Source organism: Ylistrum balloti, unplaced genomic scaffold (assembly GCF_031769215.1).
Source record: "Ylistrum balloti isolate Yb309-2 unplaced genomic scaffold, AGI_CSIRO_Ybal_v1 Utg369668, whole genome shotgun sequence".
Classification (NCBI taxonomy): domain Eukaryota; kingdom Metazoa; phylum Mollusca; class Bivalvia; order Pectinida; family Pectinidae; genus Ylistrum; species Ylistrum balloti.
Window position 1 is genome coordinate 1,613,559 of NW_026781915.1, and position 25,680 is coordinate 1,639,238.

Sequence of the window (25,680 nt, forward strand, 5' to 3'; positions counted from 1 at the left end):
AATGCTGATATTCCACTCCAGATATTAAGTTTGAGTAAGTACATGTATAGTCTAAGGAGCTCAAAATGTCCAAAACTTAAATTGACGACAGACATTGAGCCATGGAAGATGTTTATATTGCCTTTATGGCCAAATGAACTTACAAAATCCAAACCTAACCAAAGCACACATATGCATTGATTCTACAGCGTATATTAAACTGTAAGGTAGGCCATGCTAGGAAAGCGTGCTGTATCTACCAAGCTGGGAAGGTGTGATCCCAAATCTGTAATGGTGCCCTAGCAGTAATAGTGATCAGTAGGGTGGTGTTTACTGATTCATGTTGTCTTCAGGTAATTTTATTAAAAGTCAATATCTCCTTTTGGGAACCCTAAATTAATGATCAGAAACAAAGAAAACTTTGTCTAAAAGAAGAAAATTCAATTCAATTTGAGGTCTGATTTGCCTGATAAACAATTCCCACGCCGAGATATTCCATTTGTTTACCAACAATAGACAAAATCACTGATTCTCATCACTTACAACAGATATCATCCTGCCTCTAAAATTTACTATAAATTCTATAACTATCATACATTAATACTATCATTTCCTTCGTCAATATCCTCTCCAATACTAATGCCCAGGTAGTGATTTCACTATAATTTCTGTCACAAACAATTACTACACTTCATTCAGTAAGACCCATTGATACTATTTACATAACCTTTAACAAATTAACATTTTCCCATTCCAACATACCTCCCTCCAGTAATTGACTTTCTTCTACTCCTATTAAGTCCTAATAGTGTTTACTTATCAATTCGAATCCTCTTCCTCCTCAATGATCATTAAAATGATTTTTATTTCTGTAAATCTAATCTCTCCCTATTGATGAACATTTATCTCCAAATTACTTACATCACCCTCTACTAATTAATTACAGTAAGATATCTCCTTTCACCTCCCTCAATTAGCCAAGGACACTTTTACATTTGTCCACTTTTTTCTCCCTCCATTAACTGAACACTTTTCATCTGCCCCTGTCAAACAATTGGTTTACCTTGCTGAATTATCCAATAATTTTCGCCTCCTTCCACTGAACAATTGGCTTTATGTTCCTACATTAACCAGTATTTGTACCTCCCTCCACTAACTTTAACATCCGTTCTTCAAACAACAAATTTCACCTGTCTCTATCAATCAATTAATTCTAACTGCCTACATTAACTGATTATAGCATAAGCCTTCCTGTAACTTATAACATTTACCCTCTTTATTAAGCAAATACTTTTAACTCCCTTCACTAACCATTTACTAAATGAACATATACCTTTTATACTTGTCCATCTCTCCACTAACCAATAACATTGATCTTCCTATGCACCAGTTATTCTACCCCTCTCCACTAACCAATAACTTTCAATTTCTTCCATCGATCAGTTGCAAAACTTACTTGAACTAATCCATATCTATATATGTCACTTACTTGTCCTATTATCATTACCTTCCGTTTATTAACGTCACTCACCCATCCAATTATAACTACCTCCTTGACTAAAAGCCAATTCCTTTTTCTTCTGCCACTAACCTATCACTGTTCCTCCCTCCACTAACAAGCTAGACTGTTACTTTTACCTCTCTAGCCTAACCATTTCTACTATTTCTCCAAAGAATGAAATGACATAATCTTCCCCAGAGACAATCAGTGCTATATAATTCAGCAGTGTGTAGGAGTCAGTGTCACCTTGTCCAATGAGCAGATGTTTTCAGTGATGATATATCAATGACCATGAGTGTTGCCAGTGGGAAATAGCAGTCCTAGAATTGTGTTAGCATGCATTAGGTACAGTGTTAGGTTAATGGGTTATGTCTATAACTCCAAAGATAAGTTAGTGTATAATACAAACAAGTGGCAAATTAGGTCATCAAAAGCGTTCTCCTGTTTTTATAAAATAAAATGGCCTCACTTAAAATTAATGTTTTCTTCTTCAAACAAAACAAAATATCCTGGCTAAATTCTTCTGATTATAAGAAAAAAAAATTTCTCTGAAAAAAGAACATTCCAATGTAAAACTGTCTTATTGTTGCCTTATAGAAGAAAACCTGCAAAAGCTATAATATATCAGTAGAATATGTTAACAATGATTAGAGGTTAAATAGTTAATAAATCAGTTAATGATGAAATGCATTTCCAAAGTAGTTTTTCATTTAAATTAAATAAAGGATGTGTCCAAACTTTTAGTGCAACATATCACTAGTCATGCCAAAAGAAAATGTCATCATGTATTCAATATATTTCTTCCAATAACATATACTAAACATGAAATTAATGTACCCTTTTATTATCAATCCACTCATATTTAAGCACTGAAAACAGCCTAGCCGTTATTCATGTATTTCTTCAAAATTGAATTTTCTCATTTGTTTTCATTTTTTATCAAAATTTTTCCAATATTCCATCTAACTATAGAGGACACCTGAAGTTTCTTAATGAAACCAAATGTTGACAATACACACCATACAATGAATTAGAGCAACCTGGATTCCAATTATCAGAAAGAAACATGTTGTTTTCTAAAGTCCCAACATGTTCCAAAGCATGTGTTCCTACATACTGAGTACTTTATATGAAATATTGAATTCTTTTTTGTTATGAACAAAAGATAGGTGAAATTCCTTCAATATTATCTAAATAATTCCCTTAACCTAGGGGTATGCTTTATCGTGTAGTATTTTGAGATAAAAATACTAGCCTGGTATGTAAGGGGAAAAAAATGTAAAAAAAATAATAATTCTGAAAATTTTAATAAAAAGTTTTGTTTGTTCTTCAATGGCAGTTTTCAATTACTCTTACACAGCATGAAATAGAACCAATATCATGTTACTATTTTGTTGTTTCCTGTATTTAAAAGATGCAAAATGACATTGTTTTTGGCATGAATGAGGCTTTCTATAGCTGACTGATGAGGTAATAAAGCATAGCAGAATAAGGCTGTGATTCACGATTGGGAGTGATGGGGATCCTGTAGTCACAACAGTGAGACATTAGACACATACCAAATCCTGGTCATGTACAAGGAAACAGGAAAAAGTGTTTAACAATTATAGTAAGATCACACAACATCATAATAAATTATCCTAGCTATCAGATCGAAGATGGAAGCCACTGAGATACGGTTATAGCAACAAGTAGCATTTAACAGACTTTCTAATGAATTTATTCTTTCTTCTTTGAGAATGTACAAACATAAGACAATATTTATATTTTATATAAAAATGAATTTTGAGGTAAGAATTACTTAAAATTGGAATGAGAAAAATTACATGTTTCAACCAATCCTCTTATATAGATACTCCATAAAATAATAGCAGATCCCATCAAATTTGACCCATAACTGACCATTCCCTGATTCCTACCACATTTTCTACTGCCCAATAAATAGCCATTACAGATTCTATCTACATTTATTTTTTGACCAATGACTGACCATTGCCAGATTGTACCCATAATATCTTATTGACCAATGACGGACTATGGCCAGATTGTACCCATAATATCTTATTGACCAATGACTGACTATGCCAGATCCTACCTATATTTCTTTACTGACCAACGTTTCTCTGCCCATACTTTTTCATGGACCAAGGGCAATATTTTCAATTACCTGTAAAAGTGAAGTTCTGCCTATTACCCTTCAAATTGAGTTATTCTATTTGATGGAAAAAATAGTACATCTTTCCTTTGCAAGAAAATAATTCATTTGTTGAAACTTTCCCAAAGTATACATATCAAACACACAAAATTATTGTTGGTTTACCGACATTTCTTTTTTAAGAAATAATTAGGTGTGCACAATATATAATCAACACTAAAAGTGAGACATGTATTAACATGTCAATATTCCTCATTAAAAAATATGTTTCATGACATGCATTGCACATAGAACTTGGCACATGAAAGCATGACATTAACCCTGTAAGGTACATTACCTAAGAGTACTAGCTGAGGAAAACAAGCCTGATTATAAGTTAGCACGGTAAAATGTGCTCTACAAGCAGCCAGGAAGTAAGGAGAGAAAGGATGTCAAATTAATCTGTTTGATGAAGATTTGTTTGTAAACAGATACCTATAAATAAACTGTTGTGATATATCTGATTTGTTAACTTAATCCACCATCAAGGACAGGACATTTACAGGCCGATACCTGTTATATTATTCCTATTGAATACATGTTTTTACATCAAACGTAACAATGTTTATTGTATATTTATACATTTGTGCTTGTAGTAATGAGATTCATTTGACCATATGTTGTATTCAAGAAGGCAGCTTTTCAAAAAAATCTTATAATTATCATTTTTTTTAAAAACGAAACTACATGAAATTACAGATGATAATTTTGAATAAGTCTAAAATATGTAGATTGACTAGGTAATATTTTTACGTAAACCACTATCAATATGATATAGTTTCTTGAGAAGAGCACATACATACATACATAAGAATACATACATAATTATTTTACAATGTCTTTCACAGTACACTGATTTACTTCTACTTTCAGGTGTAGACAACTGGTATATATATGGCGTTACAGAAAACAATATTGTCCTCTTAGACCACATGTAAAATTGCATTATTTCTAAGCATTTTGAATATATAGATAAGAGAAAGACCAAACCATAGATAAACCTAGGAACAACCAAAACTGGCTCACAGGATTGTTTGTTTCTTTGCATGATAATTTCACATGTAGAATGAAATAAATTCCATCTAATTGAATTCTGCAAGGCAATGATGAGAATAATTTTGCATCTATTAAAATTCCATTTGAATAAATCGTTTAATGTACTGCCTATGTAAAGGGTAAATTCCACATGAAAACACAACAGATGAATATCTGATCATTAGTAAGAACTCTTGTAACAACAATCACAAGCAAATGCAAGATGGCAGCTACTGATATCAAAGTCCTAATGCTATAAGCAAGCTGCAAATGAAACAAACTTTAAACACCTCTTACCATTGTCTGTAAAATCCCACTAACACATTACCCCTCCCACCACTATAGACACCACCCATCACAGTCTGTCACATCACACTAACACATTACCCCTCCCACCACTATAGACACCACCCATCACAGTCTGTCACATCACACTAACACATTACCCCTCCCACCACTATAGACACCACCCATCACAGTCTGTCACATCACACTAACACATTACCCCTCCCACCACTATAGACACCACCCACCAGTCTGTCACATCACACTAACACATTACCCCTCCCACCACTATAGACACCACCCACCAGTCTGTCACATCACACTGACACATTACCCCTCCCACCACTATAGACACCACCCATCACAGTCTGTCACATCACACTAACACATTACCCCTCCCACCACTATAGACACCACCCATCACAGTCTGTCACATCACACTAACACATTACCCCTCCCACCACTATAGACACCACCCACCAGTCTGTCACATCACACTAACACATTACCTCTCCCACCACTATAGACACCACCCATCACAGTCTGTCACATCACACTAACACATTACCCCTCCCACCACTATAGACACCACCCATCACAGTCTGTCACATCACACTAACACATTACCCCTCCCACCACTATAGACACCACCCATCCCAGTCTATCACATCACACTAACATAATACCCCTCCCACCACTATAGACACCACCCACCAGTCTGTCACATCACACTAACACATTACCCCTCCCACCACTATAGACACCACCCACCAGTCTGTCACATCACACTAACACATTACCCCTCCCACCACTATAGACACCACCCACCAGTCTGTCACATCACACTGACACATTACCCCTCCCACCACTATAGACACCACCCATCACAGTCTGTCACATCACACTGACACATTACCCCTCCCACCACTATAGACACCACCCATCACAGTCTGTCACATCACACTAACACATTACCCCTCCCACCACTATAGACACCACCCACCAGTCTGTCACATCACACTAACACATTACCCCTCCCACCACTATAGACACCACCCATCACAGTCTGTCACATCACACTTAACACATTACCCCTCCCACCACTATAGACACCACCCATCACAGTCTGTCACATCACACTAACACATTACCCCTCCCACCACTATAGACACCACCCATCACAGTCTGTCACATCACACTAACACATTACCCCTCCCACCACTATAGACACCACCCACCAGTCTGTCACATCACACTAACACATTACCTCTCCCACCACTATAGACACCACCCATCACAGTCTGTCACATCACACTAACACATTACCCCTCCCACCACTATAGACACCACCCATCACAGTCTGTCACATCACACTAACACATTACCCCTCCCACCACTATAGACACCACCCATCCCAGTCTATCACATCACACTAACATAATACCCCTCCCACCACTATAGACACCACCCACCAGTCTGTCACATCACACTAACACATTACCCCTCCCACCACTATAGACACCACCCACCAGTCTGTCACATCACACTAACACATTACCCCTCCCACCACTATAGACACCACCCACCAGTCTGTCACATCACACTGACACATTACCCCTCCCACCACTATAGACACCACCCATCACAGTCTGTCACATCACACTGACACATTACCCCTCCCACCACTATAGACACCACCCATCACAGTCTGTCACATCACACTAACACATTACCCCTCCCACCACTATAGACACCACCCACCAGTCTGTCACATCACACTAACACATTACCCCTCCCACCACTATAGACACCACCCATCACAGTCTGTCACATCACACTTAACACATTACCCCTCCCACCACTATAGACACCACCCATCACAGTCTGTCACATCACACTAACACATTACCCCTCCCACCACTATAGACACCACCTATCACAGTCTGTCACATCACACTAACACATTACCCCTCCCACCACTATAGACACCACCCACCAGTCTGTCACATCACACTCACACATTACCCCTCCCACCACTATAGACACCACCCACCAGTCTGTCACATCACACTAACACATTACCCCTCCCACCACTATAGACACCACCCACCAGTCTGTCACATCACACTAACACATTACCCCTCCCACCACTATAGACACCACCCATCCCAGTCTATCACATCACACTAACATATTACCCCTCCCACCACTATATACACCACCCACCAGTCTGTCACATCACACTAACACATTACCCCTCCCACCACTATAGACACCACCCATCCCAGTCTATCACATCACACTAACATATTACCCCTCCCACCACTATATACACCACCCACCAGTCTGTCACATCACACTAACATATTACCCCTCCCACCACTATAGGATAACTCTGTCACATCCAAACCTTTCCACTACCACAACTACTTCAGGACACCAGAATCCAATCATCATGTGTCAAATCAAAACCATGCCACACTCAGCCCTACTCACTACGACAGGTAACCCATTATTGCTGTCTGTTAAATCTCATCCCTTCATTGATGGATTCAAATCCATCTGTATGTAAGCTACAGTATATCACATCTCAATCACACATAGCTCCCATTCTCCACCCACCACCAACACCACTGTTATTGATGATACCGTTATTTCAGTGATATTTATCCTCTATCAATTAGCATCCACCCGGATTACATTACGTTACGATTCATGCACACCAAAGTACAGCAATACTTGCTACAAGTTTTGGTAACATGTAAGTGTGATTGCTCCTTTCTGTAATTATTCCAATTACAAAAAGATTGGCTAAATTACACAAGTAACAATTTCTAAATTACATAAGATCTGGTCTATAACAGCGTCTGTACATCGTAGTTCTATGTTACTGCTGGTAACGCCACACTAAATATAGGGTAACTTTTACATTGTCTGTGGGTGAACAGAGAAAAACGTTTTAAATATTGATGTTTCCATGGTAACGTTATTTGGTTTCCTTTTCAAATTGAACTTCACCCACTAATATGATGAAAAGAGAACTACCAGTAATAAGTTTTGATGGGCTTGCTCGCTATAAGATTGATGCAGTTTTATCCGTAGCGTACTAATGACTGTACCTCTGTTTAGCATGACCTTACACCTCTGGCTACAAGCTAGTTCATGAAAGCTAAGGTCAGTACTTTTTGACTTCCAGCACAGTATCATTTGGAATAATACCTCTAGTATGACTAGCAACAATTTACCAGTAATACCAGATCTATGATGCAACTAAATCTAATATCAAAGTCTAAGATTTATAGTCTAGTAATCTTAAAGTGGAAAGAGTTCCGTTTGAACCCCCAACCCAAAGTGGCTACCAATGGGTTATTATTCCTGGTAAATATAAATGGGGGTGGGGGGATTATAGAAGAACTATTTTATAAAATATTTTTGTAGAAGGTTCATCAATGATGTACTATTCAGAAATCCTTGTTAGTGTGAAATTTAACACAATAACAGTTAGTTATATGCACCTATGTAATTATACATATCTATTGACCAATGTGATTACTTTGTAATGACATTACATTTCATACTATAATGGGGTTATGTATAGGCTACTGTGACTTCTGACCTTTTAACTTTGACTGAAGACCATCAAAACTTTATCAGGTGTAAAAGTCTATTTTGTTTAGCTGTTCAGAGGATGGTTAATGTAAGGTAGAAATTGAATTAACGTTACCAGCAGGTGTGGAACCTGATGTTATGACATTATGGTATAAGTAAAATACTGTGTTTTTCTTATACAAAATACTTTTACTGCGAAAGTATGGCTATTGACCTATGACCTCTTGTCCTTGAGAGAGAACTACAGGAATCCTGTCACAGAACTTGATGTAACACCAGAGTGATCTGACAAAATTATTTACTGGGGATCATGAAATGTCTTGTACAGACATTTTTACCATAAACTGAGAGACTGACACATGCATGCACAAGACAAAGCCATTACTGCATACCTTCTTTAAGAGTTGGAGGAAGGGGTGTTGGGGGATATTATAGCTTTTGTATGTAAAGTAAGTTAAAAATATAAGCAGAAAAAAAAGATGCTTGAGTATTCCAAGAATAATTTTGAAGTTAGCAAAGCCAAGTCTTCAATATTTTCAAAGATAAGGATTATTAAAAAAATTATTGTATTCTGGATAATTTAAATCCTATCAAATGTGAAAATAAAACTAAAAATGTTCTATATGACTAACATTACTTTCAGAATACTGTTTTTGGCTGGAAAACTACCATAGCTACCACTTTGAAAACACACTTAACATTCGTTTTTCCGTTAAGGGGGTCAATATTTGCTGACAGAATTCAACCCGCAAAAAGAAGTAAAGCACAAAGTAATCGGACTAAAAATTATTTTTCAGCCAAATCATTTATTATCATGGATTGGAAACTTTAAAATGGAATGGTGGTAAGTCGTGTGTTCTGACATTGCAACATAATTTTTTAATAACTCATTGTATTTGGTGGATAAATACATTAAATGATTTTATACAATAACAGGTAACCAGGGACACTTCTAATGCATGTGGTTTAGAGACCATGATGTGGTCTAAATTAAACAGTATCTCTATGTTGCTCATTGTTATCACTGTTTTAGCCCTACCATGTTTTCAATAAATCAGGTGGACATAGGTTGTATATATTTTACCTCCATTCCCCTCCATCCATGTCATACACACGTTATTTAATTGCTGACAAACTAAAGATACAGGGGTGAGGAGGAGGCGTAAAATTACTTATTTTGATACATTACGACTGGGAGGACAAGCATGCATTTGGCTATTTTTTTCTAAAAATAAAATCCTTAGTTTCGGTTTAGAGTAATTTGATCCTCAGCCTTTCAAGGCATTAAGCTGTAGTTTATGTTGAATCTACTGTGAAAGGGAACATGGTTAGGGGCAGTATAAGTAGCAGTCAACACTTAGTCAGCTTATAATTCTGTCTATAGGCAACGTTAGATAATTCCCATGATAGTGATCACTATATTATAACAATTAGGAAAACACAGAAACACACATCATTAAAACATGATATTCAGTTTTTTAATTCCTCATATATCTTTGTAAACTTGTTTAAGCTAATGTCAAAAACTTGTAAAATCTCTTCTTTAAAACAGTATGGCTGAAATTCCTACTCAATATAAAGGCACATAAAGCTTGCTTTGGCGAAGACAGTGTTTATAAGCTGACTAATCATTGTAACTGCTGTAGAAATACAATAATGTCAGTGATTTTAGTGCTGTAGCCTGTGAGAAGCAGCCGTGGTTTAAGCAGCATTGTTAGCGTGTTACTGTACAACAGCAGTCTGGAGAATGGACACATCCTCATATAGGAAAGGGTAGAAACATAACAAATACCCAATGTTAGAACCATACCTAAGGCAACAAAACATAGGACCATCATTTCTTTCCAGCTGGTGTATAGGTCACTGAGTACTTTCTGGAATAAGTCACTATCATTTAAGGAGTCAAATAGTCTGATTAAGGTTTGGTTGGCTAACTTGGTCAAATGCTTTGGAACACACCTATTCAGCAAAGGGACACTGTAAAAAACGGAGAAAACAAATTATAAAGTATTCTTATAACTAAACACAGAAAATACTACAAACAACCATAACTTACGTTTGTCTCCACAAGCCAGCCTGCTAGAAATCAATGATGCTATCACTTGTGTGCTCAGATCAATCACAATTTTGGATAATTCTTTGAATCGATTTGGTTCTCTCCCTTATCTTCATTTGTTAAGACAATGAAAGTTCTGAGATGGAATCAATGACCAGGTATATATTTACATAAAATGTGAGGGCTTGTGGAACAAACCTGAGTTTTGTTGTACATAAAGTGTCAACAATGAAAATAGTACAAGAGACTAGTGTTGGAGATGATCCACTTGTCACTCATATGAATGGTATACCTAGGGCGATAAAACACAGGACAATCATCTCCCGCCAAACCAGGCAAACGTCCCGCACAATTTTATGGAACATATCAAACTTGTTAAAGAATGACAGCAAGCCATTCCCAACCTTTGGGGCCAGCACACTCCAGCTCTTGGGCACACAATAATTCAGGACCGACTCACTGCAAAATCAACCAGCCTACAGATCTAATAACACATCAAACAACTACATACACAAATAATTCATATAATACCTAGATAATTTTCTTCAAAGCATGTCCTGTATCATTCTCTGTCTACTTGTGGGTTAATTTTTATTTAATAATTTCTTCTAAATATTTTGAAGAATTAGCTCAATTTCAAGCCTGTCAAAATTTACATAAGACAGCAGACTTTTTCTCTGAAATTCTTGTGATAACCAGGCTAAAAAAACATCTCCACAACGACACAGCTCTAAGCAAATAACCCTGTATAAAGACAATTGTAAAAAAAATCACAATCAAATGACATGAAGTTGATATGTGAATCAAACAATGATCTTTAAACCAAGTAATTCCAAGTACTGTATGTGACTTAATAAGTGCACTTGTAAAATACCCATGAGAATAAGGATAGGAGTGCTTAAATAAAGCTTAGAAATTTGTTTTTCTTGATGTTCAGCATTTTAACTCTTTGTCTCTTATAACAACCAAACCTTAGATTATGACAGTGAATTTTACTATTTCTATATCAAAGTCAAATTCTGAATGCTGATACATTTGATATGTCTGTATAACCAGTCTTGTTTTAGTCCTAGTTTAAACAGAAGTGATATACTTCTGTTCCATTCAGGACCTCCATTTCCTACCTCGAGAAAAACACTCAATCTTAAAATTAGCATCCTTATATGAAAACTTTTGCTTGATGAGCACATTTAAGATCAAATACAATACTTATTTAAATGTTGTTTATGTTTATATCTTTGCAGCAATAGAAAACTTTGAGACGAAAGCATTAAACTGTTATAAAACTGGGTGCTGTATACTTCATGTATTTATTTTAAAAACATACTCCTTATGATATATTCCAATGTACTTTCAGTAATAAATTTATAGGACCCTGTGTTTCAAATATTAATTTGTATTGAGCATATATTTCTTTTTACAATTTTTCACTTTTACAGTTCAAAATTCATTCTTTTTCATGAACTAATTGCATTTTCATATACCTATACATCAATTTTAGTATAAGCAAGTGCCCAAACATAGTATTCTGAATTACAATGGGAAATTATTTATACAATATAAACTTTGTATATAAGGCTAATTTCTCTCATGTTCATGGATTTGTTTTGTGTTTACAGGTTTAACATCCTTGCAACAGCCAGGGTCTTATGAGAATGGACATAAAGTTCTCTTCAAAAGAATGTCTACTGTGACAGCAATAAGTATCAACAACGCAAACATTCCTTTTGTCATGAGATCTATCTTGTAAATATCTTTGGTAAACCTTTCCGGTACCAGTGACAGCACCATATGTGTCTAACCATTCCATGAAAACTGATATTAAATGCTTGTAAAATCAATATTTCAGCCTTTGAATGAAGAGCCACCAAAGTATAGCGACAGTATAAGAGTCTCACAAAAGTAAAAGATATGTGTGTGGAATTCTGGGATATTTGGTATGGTTATGTTGTGTTAGACAGAGCTTACAGCATCTCTCTACCAATATTCCATATCTATAGAATATCATGTAAGATGAAAGACATAAACAGGACCAAAACAAACCTGGCCAGAACTGGCACTTGTGGACAAGAGCCTTCATCTATCATTTGCTGGCTGTAGTCAGTAAAGTTGATATCATAGCGACAAAGAATGGATCCTTCTGACCGGGAAAAGTCACGCACTTGATTGATGTTTTTTAGTTCATAGTCTGGACATTTGTTCACACACAGAGACATCTTGGTCGAGGGGTTACTGATGTCCATAAAAAACACATATCTGAAACACAACATAATTATATAAATGTTAAACTTGAAAAATTTCCTGAAAATAAAAGACAATAAGACCTCACATTTCCAGATTAGAATCCTGATCCTGATCGATTCTTTGGTCCTGGAACTTAAATGATACAACTTATCTATCTATAACACGGAAGATTAAAGAGGACACACACATACATACCAAAGGTTAAAGGGAACACACATATATACCAAAGATTATAGGGAACACACATATATACCAAAGGTTAAAGGGAACACACATATATACCAAAGATTATAGGGAACACACATATATACCAAAGATTATAGGGAACACACATATATACCAAAGATTATAGGGAACACACATATATACCAAAGATTATAGGGAACACACATATAAACCAAAGATTATAGGGAACACACATATATACCAAAGATTATAGGGAACACACATATATACCAAAGATTATAGGGAACACACATATATACCAAAGATTATAGGGAACACACATATATACCAAAGATTATAGGAAAAACACATACATACCAAAGATTATAGGAAACACACATATAAACCAAAGATTATAGGGAACACACATATATACCAAAGATTATAGGAAACACACATATAAACCAAAGATTATAGGGAACACACATATATACCAAAGATTATAGGGAACACACATATATACCAAAGATTATAGGGAACACACATATATACCAAAGATTAAGAAACACACATATATACCAAAGATTATAGGAAACACACATATATACCAAAGATTATAGGGAACACACATATATACATAGGGAACACACATATATACCAAAGATTATAGGGAACACACATATATACCAAAGATTATAGGGAACACACATATATACCAAAGATTATAGGGAACACACATATATACCAAAGATTATAGGGAACACACATATATACCAAAGATTATAGGAAACACACATATAAACCAAAGATTATAGGGAACACACATATATACCAAAGATTATAGGAAAAACACATACATACCAAAGATTATTGGGGACACACATATAAACCAAAGATTATACGTAACACACATATTTACCAAAGATTATAGGGAACACACATATATACCAAAGATTAAAGGGGACACACATATATACCAAAGATTATAGGGAACACACATATATACCAAAGATTAAAGGGGACACACATATATACCAAAGATTATAGGGAACACACGTATATACCAAAGATTATAGGGAACACACATATATACCAAAGATTATAGGGAACACACATCCCTATATCAACTATAAAAGTTATACAAAAATCTTGGCTACTTTACCGAACCTTAATAATATAATAATGTCAGGAATACTAGACTGAAATGAAATTCCATCAACCATCGAGATCACACTTTTGTTCCGGGTATCACTTTCATGATCTGCCAGAGTCAGTCGGAATCATTTTTGGGATGCAAATGAGAAACATGTAGACATCAATCAAATATTAGATTACATCTTAATTGAATTACAACAGAATATCTAATTGTAGAATTCATAGGATAGAAAGAATCAAGATCTGTAAATGAAGAAATCAAACTGGAAATATTGCTAAGAAAACAGATTAAAGTAAAGGCAGGACAACAGTAGTTCAAAGTAGAGACAGGTCAACACTGGGTCAAAGTAGAGCCAGGTCAACACTGAGTCATAGTAGAGGCAGGACAACAATGGGTCAAAGTAGAGACAGGTCAACACTGCGTCAAAGTAGAGACAAGACAACACTGGGTCAAAGTAGAGACAGGACAACAATGGGTCAAAGAAGAGACACGACAAAACTGAGTCAAAGTAGAGACAGGTCAACACTGGGTCAAAGAAGAGACAGGTCAACACTGAGTCAAAGCAGAGACACAACAATACTGAGTCAAAGTAGAGACAGGTCAACACTGGGTCAAAGAAGAGACAGGTCAACACTGGGTCAAAGCAGAGACAGGTCAACAATGGGTCAAAGTAGAGACAAGACAACACTGGATCAAAGTAAAACAGGTAAACACTGGGTCAAAGTAGAGACATAAAAACACTTGAGTCGAAGTAGAGACAGGTCAACACTGGGTCAAAGTAGAGACACAACAATACTGAGTCAAAGTAGAGACAGGTCAACACTGGGTCAAAGAAGAGACAGGTCAACACCGGGTCAAAGCAGAGACAGGTCAACAATGGGTCAAAGAAGAGACACAACAATACTGAGTCAAAGTAGAGACAGGTCAACACTGGGTCAAAGAAGAGACAGGTCAACACCGGGTCAAAGCAGAGACAGGTCAACAATGGGTCAAAGAAGAGACACGACAATACTGAGTCAAAGTAGAGACAGGTCAACACTGGATCAAAGTAGAGCCAGGTCAACACAGGGTCAAATTAGAGACAGGTCAACACTGAGTCAAAGTAGAGACAAGACAACACTGAGTCAAATTAGAGACAGGTAACACTAGATCAATGTAGAGACAGGTCAACACTGGGTCAAAGTAGAGACATCAAAACATGGGGTATAAGTAGAGGCAGGATAACACTAGATCGAAGTTCAGGCTGGACAACACTGGGTCAAAGTATAGCCAGGAAATTACTGGATCATAGTACAAACAGGAAACCAAACACATAAGCCAAGGAAACAGTGAATCAAAGTGGAAATGTAGAGACAAGTATTAACGTATAGCAAGGAATACAATAGATCGAAATACAGCAAACAAAAAACAAAACGAGAGGTTAACAGCCTGGAAAACATCATATAAATGGAAGTAAAGAAACCAGAAAAAGAGACATATCATATACCATTTTATGTTGACAACAGACTTATACTGAAGTTTATTTTAATTACCTGGAAAGTAATCATTAGTTATGGCACCAAATCAAAGATTTCCATTTGTCTTCAAACACAAATACAAACCTTGATATGCATTATGAACTTTAACTGTGAACAAAATGATGATAAACAATGAATTGTAGATAGAGCAAGGCATGACCCAGACTTGGGCTTCAAAATGAATTGTAATTTATCACTCTCAGTAAGAAACATGAAGTGTCAATATTCCACCACCTCTGTGTTTGTGAATGTATGAAAATATTTCATAAATTCAAAAATGTCTCTACAATATAATATTTCTAGCATTGATTAAAATGGATCTCTATGTAAAGTTAAACATCTGCTGGTTGACATATAATGTATGTCTGAAGCATCATTCCTTCAACAAAGTCATTTAAGTGGTGCACAACAAATGACTGTAGGACCGCCAGCATTATAGCCATGGAGCTAAACACCAAGGTTAATCAATTGTTATTGACAGAACTATCCAATATCTACCTACTTTTGTTTTGATCTGAAACGAATAATCAGTGAACCCAACTTCTGAAAACAACTAGGGGTTACTTCAGCAACGGAGCTGCAGATTCGCTGACAGTAATATCAGATCCAATGATAAAACCAGGATTATATAAACTCAGATCCAATGATAAAACCAGGATTATATAAACTCAGATCCAATGATAAAACCAGGATTATATAAACTCAGATCCAATGATAAAACCTGGATCACATAAACTCAGATCCAATGATAAAACCAGGATTATATAAACTCAGATCCAATGATAAAACCAGGATTATATAAACTCAGATCCAATGATAAAACCTGGATCACATAAACTCAGATCCAATGATAAAACCAGGATTATATAAACTCAGATCCAATGATAAAACCAGGATTATATAAACTCAGATCCAATGATAAAACCAGGATTATATAAACTCAGATCCAATGATAAAACCAGGTTCACATAAACTCAGATCCAATGATAAAACCAGGTTCATGTAAACTCAGATCCAATGATAAAACCAGGGTCACATGAAATCAGAACCTGTGATAAAACAAGGGTAACATACATTCAAAGCATGTGATATCACCAGGGTCACAAAAAGGGAGTTTTCCTTAGCCAGAGGTTTGTACATCCAAGATAAGTAACTTAAAACAAAACTACTAAATCTGATAAAACATGCTTGCCTATAAAATTCCATTTTAACTAAAAGCAGTTATTGTAATCATGAAATCTCTTGACTTTTCCCCTCCAACCACTTTCACAGGAGACAAGATGCAGATGTGAAATTAATGAAATAAAAGCAAGCAAAATGAATTACAAGATTCATTCAATAATGATGCAGTTATACAGTGTTATCCTGCTGTACCACCTCCTCTACAACAAGGACCTACTATTGATGCAGATACTAATACATACTGATTATTCTGATGAAATATGATAGTATCTGATCAATGAATTTTTCCATGGAACAAACAACTGCAATAAAGTTGAAGCAGAACCAAGGAAGTAATAGATTTCAATCCGTTCTGTGGCCTTGACATTGGGCAGAGGATTGTCATGCTATCATTATGATAAATTTCATTCACTTCAAATAAACAAAATGAAGTTGAAGAAAAAGAGAGCAGTACATCTGGTTAGTAACCTTAAGTAGTAACCTTTAATGTTTTGAGTGTTTCAGTAACAAGAAATGCATCCCAATGTAATGGATGATGAATGTGATAACAGGAAGCCTTACAGTCCAGGTTGGATATAAATTCAGCTGTTGTAAAAAAGCTTTAGGAATAAAACTTTCGACTAGAAATTAGATCTTGCAGTGATCCTGCTCCCTGCAAATAAGTATATTAATGTTTGAAAATTGTCTATTCCTAGTAACTGTGGCTTGACCTTTGAACCCTGTAAAATGAAACTCATAAAGTATTTGAGAAGTTGATCTTTGTTTTAAAAATTCTTGAAAGAAATACAATGTAAGTTCCTTTGGATATACCAAAGCTGTCTAGCAATATGTATGGTAAAGAAAGCAAATAATTGAGGTCTAAACATGGTTATCAAGAGATGGTAGTGGATAGATAAATAGGGTACTGCTAGACAACACTGTTCAACAACTCTAATTTCATCCTGTTCATTAATTCTATGTTACAGTTAATAGGTCACATCCTATGTTACAAGACAATCAAATCTACATGCAATAGCGCACAATCTAATACAGCAGGCCATCAGGTATTGCTTTGAATGGTGTAGACAACATATCCAGAGTGTCTACAATATTCCCACATGTGCTCAAGTCATTCACAAAGACACAAAGACATATTTCGCATTTATATTCCATTTAATTTATAGAAAAGTCAGTTTTATTACTTTCAAGGTAAGATTAACAGAGTATGTAAAAAATGGTATTGTTCTAGTTCATTGCTTTATAAACGACATGAAGGCAGGACTATCATTACACATTCAGCAATATCAACATAGCAGTGCTGAAAGGAATATTAACATGAAGGAAAGTAAACATTTTTGTAATGAAATAATTTTAGCTGATAAACAGTGCAAATACCATCACAAAATTCTGAACAGTGAGGAAGTTAATTCTAACGGTCTGAAAAAATGTATCACCGTTTGATAATGTGAAAGACAAAATGTAAACTTTTTCAAACAACCTGTGTGTGAGTGGGTTATTTTTGCAATTAATGTACCCTCATATATTCAATGTCTATTTACATATTTAATATGGATGTAATACGTCACAATTCATATGCATGGGTGAAATTGACATGGCCAAATGATTTCTGTGTATTAAGTACAAATTTCCCCATGCATCAATTTCCACCTTTACAGTAATATACTAACATAATCCTACTGACTCTGAACTATTGTCAGTAGCCCCTAGTCCTGATGCTCACGCACAGACAGCGTCAAGACCGTGGGTCAGTAACTATGCCCTAGTACTGGCTTATTTCATTCTACAATTAACAACAATAGTAAAAAGACTTAGCATGGAAGAGCCATACAGCAGTAATTTCTTTCATTCAAAGTATTCAATATTTTAATGATTTTGTTAGGAATGCATTGTATTGAGTTAGAACACTTTGCATTCATAGACAGTATAACCACTAGCACACTCCAACACTTCCTGTTCAGTAATCCAGGTGACACATATCCTTCCCTACAAGTGCCACCAGAAATCAGTTTAATACTTACATTTTACTTTATAGCTTGACTCTATAGATAGATAGGTCTATTGTTCACTAATTAAGTACATTGAAATTCTTGCTGTAATGTAATTTTACGTTATGAACTAATGGCAATGAACTTGATAAAACCATATAGCCACAGAAAATAAACAACAGATAGTCTTTTTTTTCTAATTCATAATAACAAGAGTTTATAATTTATGAACTTGTAACAGTATAACTAAGAATATATTTGTACAGTATAGATATATGTCACTGATAGTCAATAACCTCTGTTTTGTTGATCAACAGCTGGAAAAGCCATCTGGATGTCAATATTCAAGCCAATACATTTCTGTTGGCTATATATTTCTAACCCTTTAGATCCTCTAAAACAAAAACTACACAAGGATTTTATTCATAAGTTTTAAGGTACCTATTCTGTTAAAATACAACTGGTACTCCACCTATTTAAATTTCAAACAATGCAATTATTCCACCTCTGGTTTTAGAAATTCTAAAGCATTCAGACGATTGTTATACATACGTAGCTGTTTCATTCACAGGAGAGAATGCACTAACACATACTAAAAGGTCATGACAAATATAAGAGTAATCTGGCATCATTCAACAAAGCTGAGGGTACATCCCCATTCGAAAGAGGAAGTACAAGATGCTACAACCGACCACCATCATAAGATCACAATCATTTAAAGAGCTATAAGTGTGATTACTTAAAGAGATAGATCTACATGACATCTCAAAAACAGTGAGTTGTAAATCCTACCTCCTTCTCGATCTGAAAAAATCAGACACTTCAGGCATTACAAAAAATTACCAATTTCTGGTCACAACACCTGAGCTGGTGCCTTAGTCGCATAACTCAGTCCACTTGGCTGGTTTTCTGAGAATACTTTAAAATATAGTGCTTTTATACAAATTATTGTCAAGGAAACTACCACATCCATCCTACATTAAGCCCCAACATACAAATTCTGATACAAAATCAGGGTTTATTAAAGGCAATGAAGAGGCGTTTGTATTTCTTCTGACAGATATATATATATGATTTTTAATTTTTCCTTTCTACAAAATGGCCAATTTGGGTACAACAAAAAGACTGTGTAAAGAGGAAATGTCTGTCAAAATATTTAAACCAGCTCTAAATGCTAGTTAATGTTTTGAAAAAATCTTTTACACATATTTGATGGATAACAAATGCTCATATTTGTAATGTCAATATACTGCAGTCAATAATGTTATCTCCCCTTCTCTGATGTATTATGTATGACGGCATAATGTCATTACCAAAACATCATAATAAATGTGTCGCCTAAAGATGGTCGTAAGGCCTGAAAACATTAGCGGTATACATTTGTCGTGTTGATTTTATTCTTTTCAAAATAAATATATTTATATATATATATATATATATGGAAGGGCTTACTAACAAAAAAATACAGTAATGATTTTTTTGTCTGTAATATTTACAAACTGTGTCTATAATGTTATACAGTAATCCTCTCTAAGGAATATGTCATTGAATCTGTTATGTTAAATGGACCAAATTACTTACGGTCTATTCTTCATGTTCATGCCCGACAAGGACACATTGGGTATAGCTCGTCCAGTGTTATCCTCATCACAGGTGTTTCCAAAGCTGTCGTAACCGTACACCAGGCGAAAGGCATCACCGTGCATCACAGAAAAGACAGCAATGTAAATCTGAAAATCATCATACATGTGACAAACTGTAATCAGAGTGTAGTATTTCATTTACCTTGTAGTAAATAAGATATTTTTGCTTTTTAAGAACCTGTTTGTTAAGGAATTAAATTTGTGTGAAGGAAAGTACATGAAATGATATTCTGAAGGTATAAGCACTATTTTAGTTTACCAGATGGTGATACAAGGTAGACTTGAATGTTCACCTCTTCAGGATCAGAGGTCATTGCATGAACCCGATCGGCCAGCATCATAACTTGACCTTTGATCCATGCTGTGGGCAACAACAGATCTCTGTCCAGGATATATACTGTACACCCAACTATTAATCTAACATTCCAACCAATGTTCTTTTGTTTAGAAATTACATGTATTATTTTCTATATCAAGTGTTTCAATTGTTTTTGACTTTGAGTTACAGACTTCAAAATGGAAAGATGAAAGATAGAAAATACAATAGAAAATCAACATAGTTTACTGCCATCTTGACATTGGACATTTTGACCCTAATGCCTAATTGTCCTTTGTAGAAAGACTCTCCACCAAGTCACTCAGAAATATCATATTTCCCATCTAAAGTCACCATAACTTTAATATGAGCTAACCAGCAGTGACAGTTACCTGCAGTCTGAAGTCTACATAAGGTTTTATTGTCACAAAAATGAATCTCTAACTCTGTATCTCCCTCCATTTTGTAAAGTCATTCTGATTCCACCAGAACATAGCATCCCTAGAGGTATCATTTATGTAGCAGTAAAGTCAGAAACTAAAAGTGATGCCCTAGAAACCTATGATAAAGTCTGTTTAATGCAGAATTTCAGACCATAAGTAAGCTGTATTTATGATAGATTATGGAGAACCATACTAAGAAAATTGTGTTCTTAAATACAAACCATGCCAGCCCAGAACAGGATGAAAATGATGAGGACAACGATGTCGGTACATCCCCGATTCTTGATGGGGTTGGTCAGTTCCCTTTTATCTTCTCCATCCGCCTACAGAAGAAACATACATTCAAGGTTTACCAAAACCTAAGTCTGCAAGTAAATGATAAAAGACGTTAACATACCAGCAATCTATGTTGAATTAATCATCAATTTTAAGGACATTAGTTTCAAAACATACATGCAGACATTAAATTCCTGAAATAGCATCTCATGTTACTTTCAAACCTTAATGATAACACTTTTTAAGATAAATCTGTGACAATATTTTTATAACTGTCCAGACGTTTTTTCGCCGTTTTCTACTCTGAATACCAAATATTGCATACAGACTACACAAAGCATATCAGCAGGATATAAAACACAGTAACAGCCAACTATACTCCGTACCAGGTATATCAATACACAGGACCAATAATGATAACTATTTAAAGAAAATTAGATAAAAAAAATTACCCAAACCCAGAAATTAAGAAACCAGCAACACCTAATAAAAACGTGATAGGACATTCCAGAAAATGTAAATGTTGATTTGACTCATCCTATAATAAATACTTATATCCATCCTGTAATCACATATTTAGCCTGCTTTGCCATGCAAGATACATATGTAGATGTCATTCATATTATCATATGTGTATTAAGAGAATCTGATACATCAATGAAATCACACAATTGTCCATTTGTCCCCTGTGAAAGACTGTATAAAAGAAGCAAGTATGAAAAACACAGAATATGCCAACTGATGAATAAATTCTATGATGTGATGGTCCTAGATAAAAGCGATCCAGAAGAAGAGGAAAGAATTATTGTTCTACAAAAACATGAAGATAGTGTTTGAGTTACCAATTTTCAATATTTACCAGGTTTGAGATTGTTTTCATTGATTCTACTTGTTACCAGTATTGATGTGAACTCCTTAGTTTGACAATTTTGTTTTCGTCAAAAGATCTTAAAATAATGTAGAATGGAACTCATATGGTAGATATTGTGATATTCTGAATATGAAAGTCTAACATCAATGCTTGTGAGAAAATATATCAAAACCTTTGCCTACTAATGAATCTAATATTATAGAGGTCAAATTTTATGTATGTCAGGAAGGCCTGACATTGTGTCAGACTCCGAGTGCTACTTATCCAAAAATAATGAATTTTTGTTTATTGCTTTATAAACATAATAATTTGCCTATGAAAAATAAATCAATATTTCAGAGTCAGAATGTAATTACAAAAATAGAACTGGAAAAACTTAGTACCAACTGATTTTCTATTTATAGTAACAAGGACCTTAGTTTTTGACCACAGGACCTAAAATATCACCCGCACAAGCACTTCCTTTGAAGAAGCATGGACTTTGCTTTGCAAGCAACAGACCTAACAGAACATATCATGTCAATAAAAAAATAAACCAGACAGACAGACGGACAGTCAGATGGACAGACAGATGGATATTCTGTTTACTGTAATGGCACCTGCATCTTCAGTGCCACATCCTAACAATCAATAATTATAGGTTAAAATCTATAAACCTGAAAAGTTATTAGGATCAAGATTAATATATCAATATGTCTCTTCTGCTCAATAGTTTTCATTCTGTCTTAATTATTTACATATATTTATAGTAATCGATAAACTACCTCTACCTAAATCAGTTGTTATAAATACATTTTCTACCTAATATTTACATACTAATAGAAAACTGCACCAATCCTATCTACACTACTGCTAAGTATCTACCAGATACTTAGAAAATATACATAGGTAACATATAGGTAATTTATAGATAAATTCAACTAGCTACATATAATATCAGTGCATAGGTCAACCACTTCCTGTGTATGTCTTCTCGATTCTGTTTTAGGTACATTATGTATTAATAAAATATCTGTTTGCTCAACCACACCATGTGTTTACATCATTTGATTAGAAAAAATCATCAATTTCATAAATGCCAATTTCATTGGTTTACTTTGTCCTTTCAAATTATGGTTTGTTTTGTGGTTTTGATACTGATGATTTAGTCAGATATTCACAATTTTTCTGGTTAAAGCAGAGATAATATATGTTAACAAATAATTCCTAAGTCACATTTTTGATAAAATATTAGTATGAGCTTAGTCTGGTTTAGGCAAGGCATACTTAACTCAGACCTCAATTATATCACAGTAAATAATATACCCGGACGTACTTCAAAAGCTGTTCTGAGAGGAACAAAAATCACAACAGTATAATCATTGTGATGAACCTCTGAAGATTATGACAAGACCCACCTGTTAAATAACATTGGCAGAATCTATTATTTCTATCATCCTCTAACGGAACAGCAGGATGATGATGGGTTTTTGGCCAATACTTAGCTCTTTGTGGTGAAGTAGTTACTGTGAAGTGTATATATTTCTTGGCAAGCTCCTAGAGCTATCATACACATGTCTACTGGTACAAACTCACATTGAAAGCCAGCTAGCAATCAGTAACTCTGTGCTCTTCTATATGTTTGAAATAACCTATCGCTTGCATACACAGATAGAGAACTTCAATAGTCATGGTTCATCTTTTATTTCAGAATTATCATTAGTTATCCCTTTTCTTTACAAGGCTTCTCCCTATCAATTCTTGTTCTTTATACAGGATAGCGATACCGACAGTTGTCTATTGGCTTGATTTGAAAATTACTGGGCCTTTTATTGAAAAGACAGGGAGTTAAATATACTCATAAAGACTGCTACAGACATTTGAGCTTTAACAAAGATATTCCTTCAAAAAAGGCCTTGAACAAAGATATTCTTTCAGATGTGACCTTGAAAAAATGCACTCCTAAACATGACTTTTAACCAGTTATTTTTAAAAATATGACCATCAAGATATGACCTTCAACAACTGCAATACAGGTATGACCTTCAAAAGAGTTCCTCATACAAATAAGGCCTTGAACAAAGGTCATCATACTGATATGACCTTCACCAAATAAACTTCTACAAATATGACATTCAAGGAAGGCCCTTCTACAAATATGACCTTGAACAAAGGTCAACATACTGATATGACCTTGAACAAAGATACTTTTACCAACCTGCTCTTTAATAAATGTTTTTACCACAGACATGAGCTTGGCTATTGGCACTCCAATAGATACTTGCTAAAGAGAAAATCTGTGATATCTAAGTAATGTATTATATACAGAGATACAATAAATGCTGTATTGGTACTATATTGGTACTGATATTTCTTCAGACATTAATGATGAATGTACATTGACCTTAGCCAGTACATATTTCTTTGTGGATCAATTCTAGACCTTACTTTACCTTAGCTTCCATTTAAAGCCGAGGAACTTTTACACCGTACATAGGGAGCCCGGGATATATATGTAGCAGACATTATTACATCTAATCTTAACTTCAACCTACTATACACCTAAACACACATTATCTCCACTACATTATTCATAGCACAAGTGCTGGCATCATCCATTTTTGAGAAACAAGAAGGCAAAAATGGAGAAAAAAAAAGTGATTCAAAGGGTAGACCAAGAGACTGAAAAAGAAATCCTATATTGAGTAATTAAATAATTGAAGTTCCAAAGCAAGGGCTACAGTTTACCATTAACTATTTACTCATGGCTCAGGTTCTAATATGAATAAACATCCAATGCAGACAAAGATACACCCATGATTTGATATTAATTACTTTATCTAAATCAATAAGAATGTTATATTTATTGCCAGCTAATTGAAAAGCTATGGTCTCCTTTTTGGGATATTTATGAAACACAGAGTTAACAAGATCTGAACTATATACTGTATACCTATACCCACCAGTATATAGGTATAAAGCTTATAGTTTAATTATATAGATCACATTTGAAATACAGTAGACATATTTACATCAGCACATTATGTTTTCTTTTATAATGATATCAATTACACCCATTATTTGTAAATAAAGAATTCCCAAAGGACGATATCAGCATCAGATACACGACAAAAAGTATTAGCGGCATTTGATAACCGTTGTTGAGTGGCTAATCTGAACAATTACCCTTTTAGTTTCTGGACTTCCATCATAATGGTTTCATCTGTGTACAATTTTGTACATG

General features: G+C 35.0%; 1 protein-coding gene across 2 annotated transcripts in view; it reads right to left on the bottom strand.

Annotated features, from left to right (window-relative positions):
* LOC132561921 (choline transporter-like protein 1) overlaps positions 1-25,680 on the bottom strand; it is a 66,413-nt gene that overhangs the window by 13,811 nt on the left and 26,922 nt on the right. For both annotated transcript variants that reach the window (XM_060226640.1, XM_060226648.1), the window contains exons 3-6: positions 21,532-21,633; positions 20,490-20,638; positions 12,703-12,915; positions 10,414-10,580 (exon numbers count right to left, since the gene is read on the bottom strand). In XM_060226640.1, coding sequence (XP_060082623.1) covers positions 10,414-10,580; positions 12,703-12,915; positions 20,490-20,638; positions 21,532-21,633 — 631 coding nt within the window. The remainder of the gene's footprint in view (positions 1-10,413; positions 10,581-12,702; positions 12,916-20,489; positions 20,639-21,531; positions 21,634-25,680) is intronic.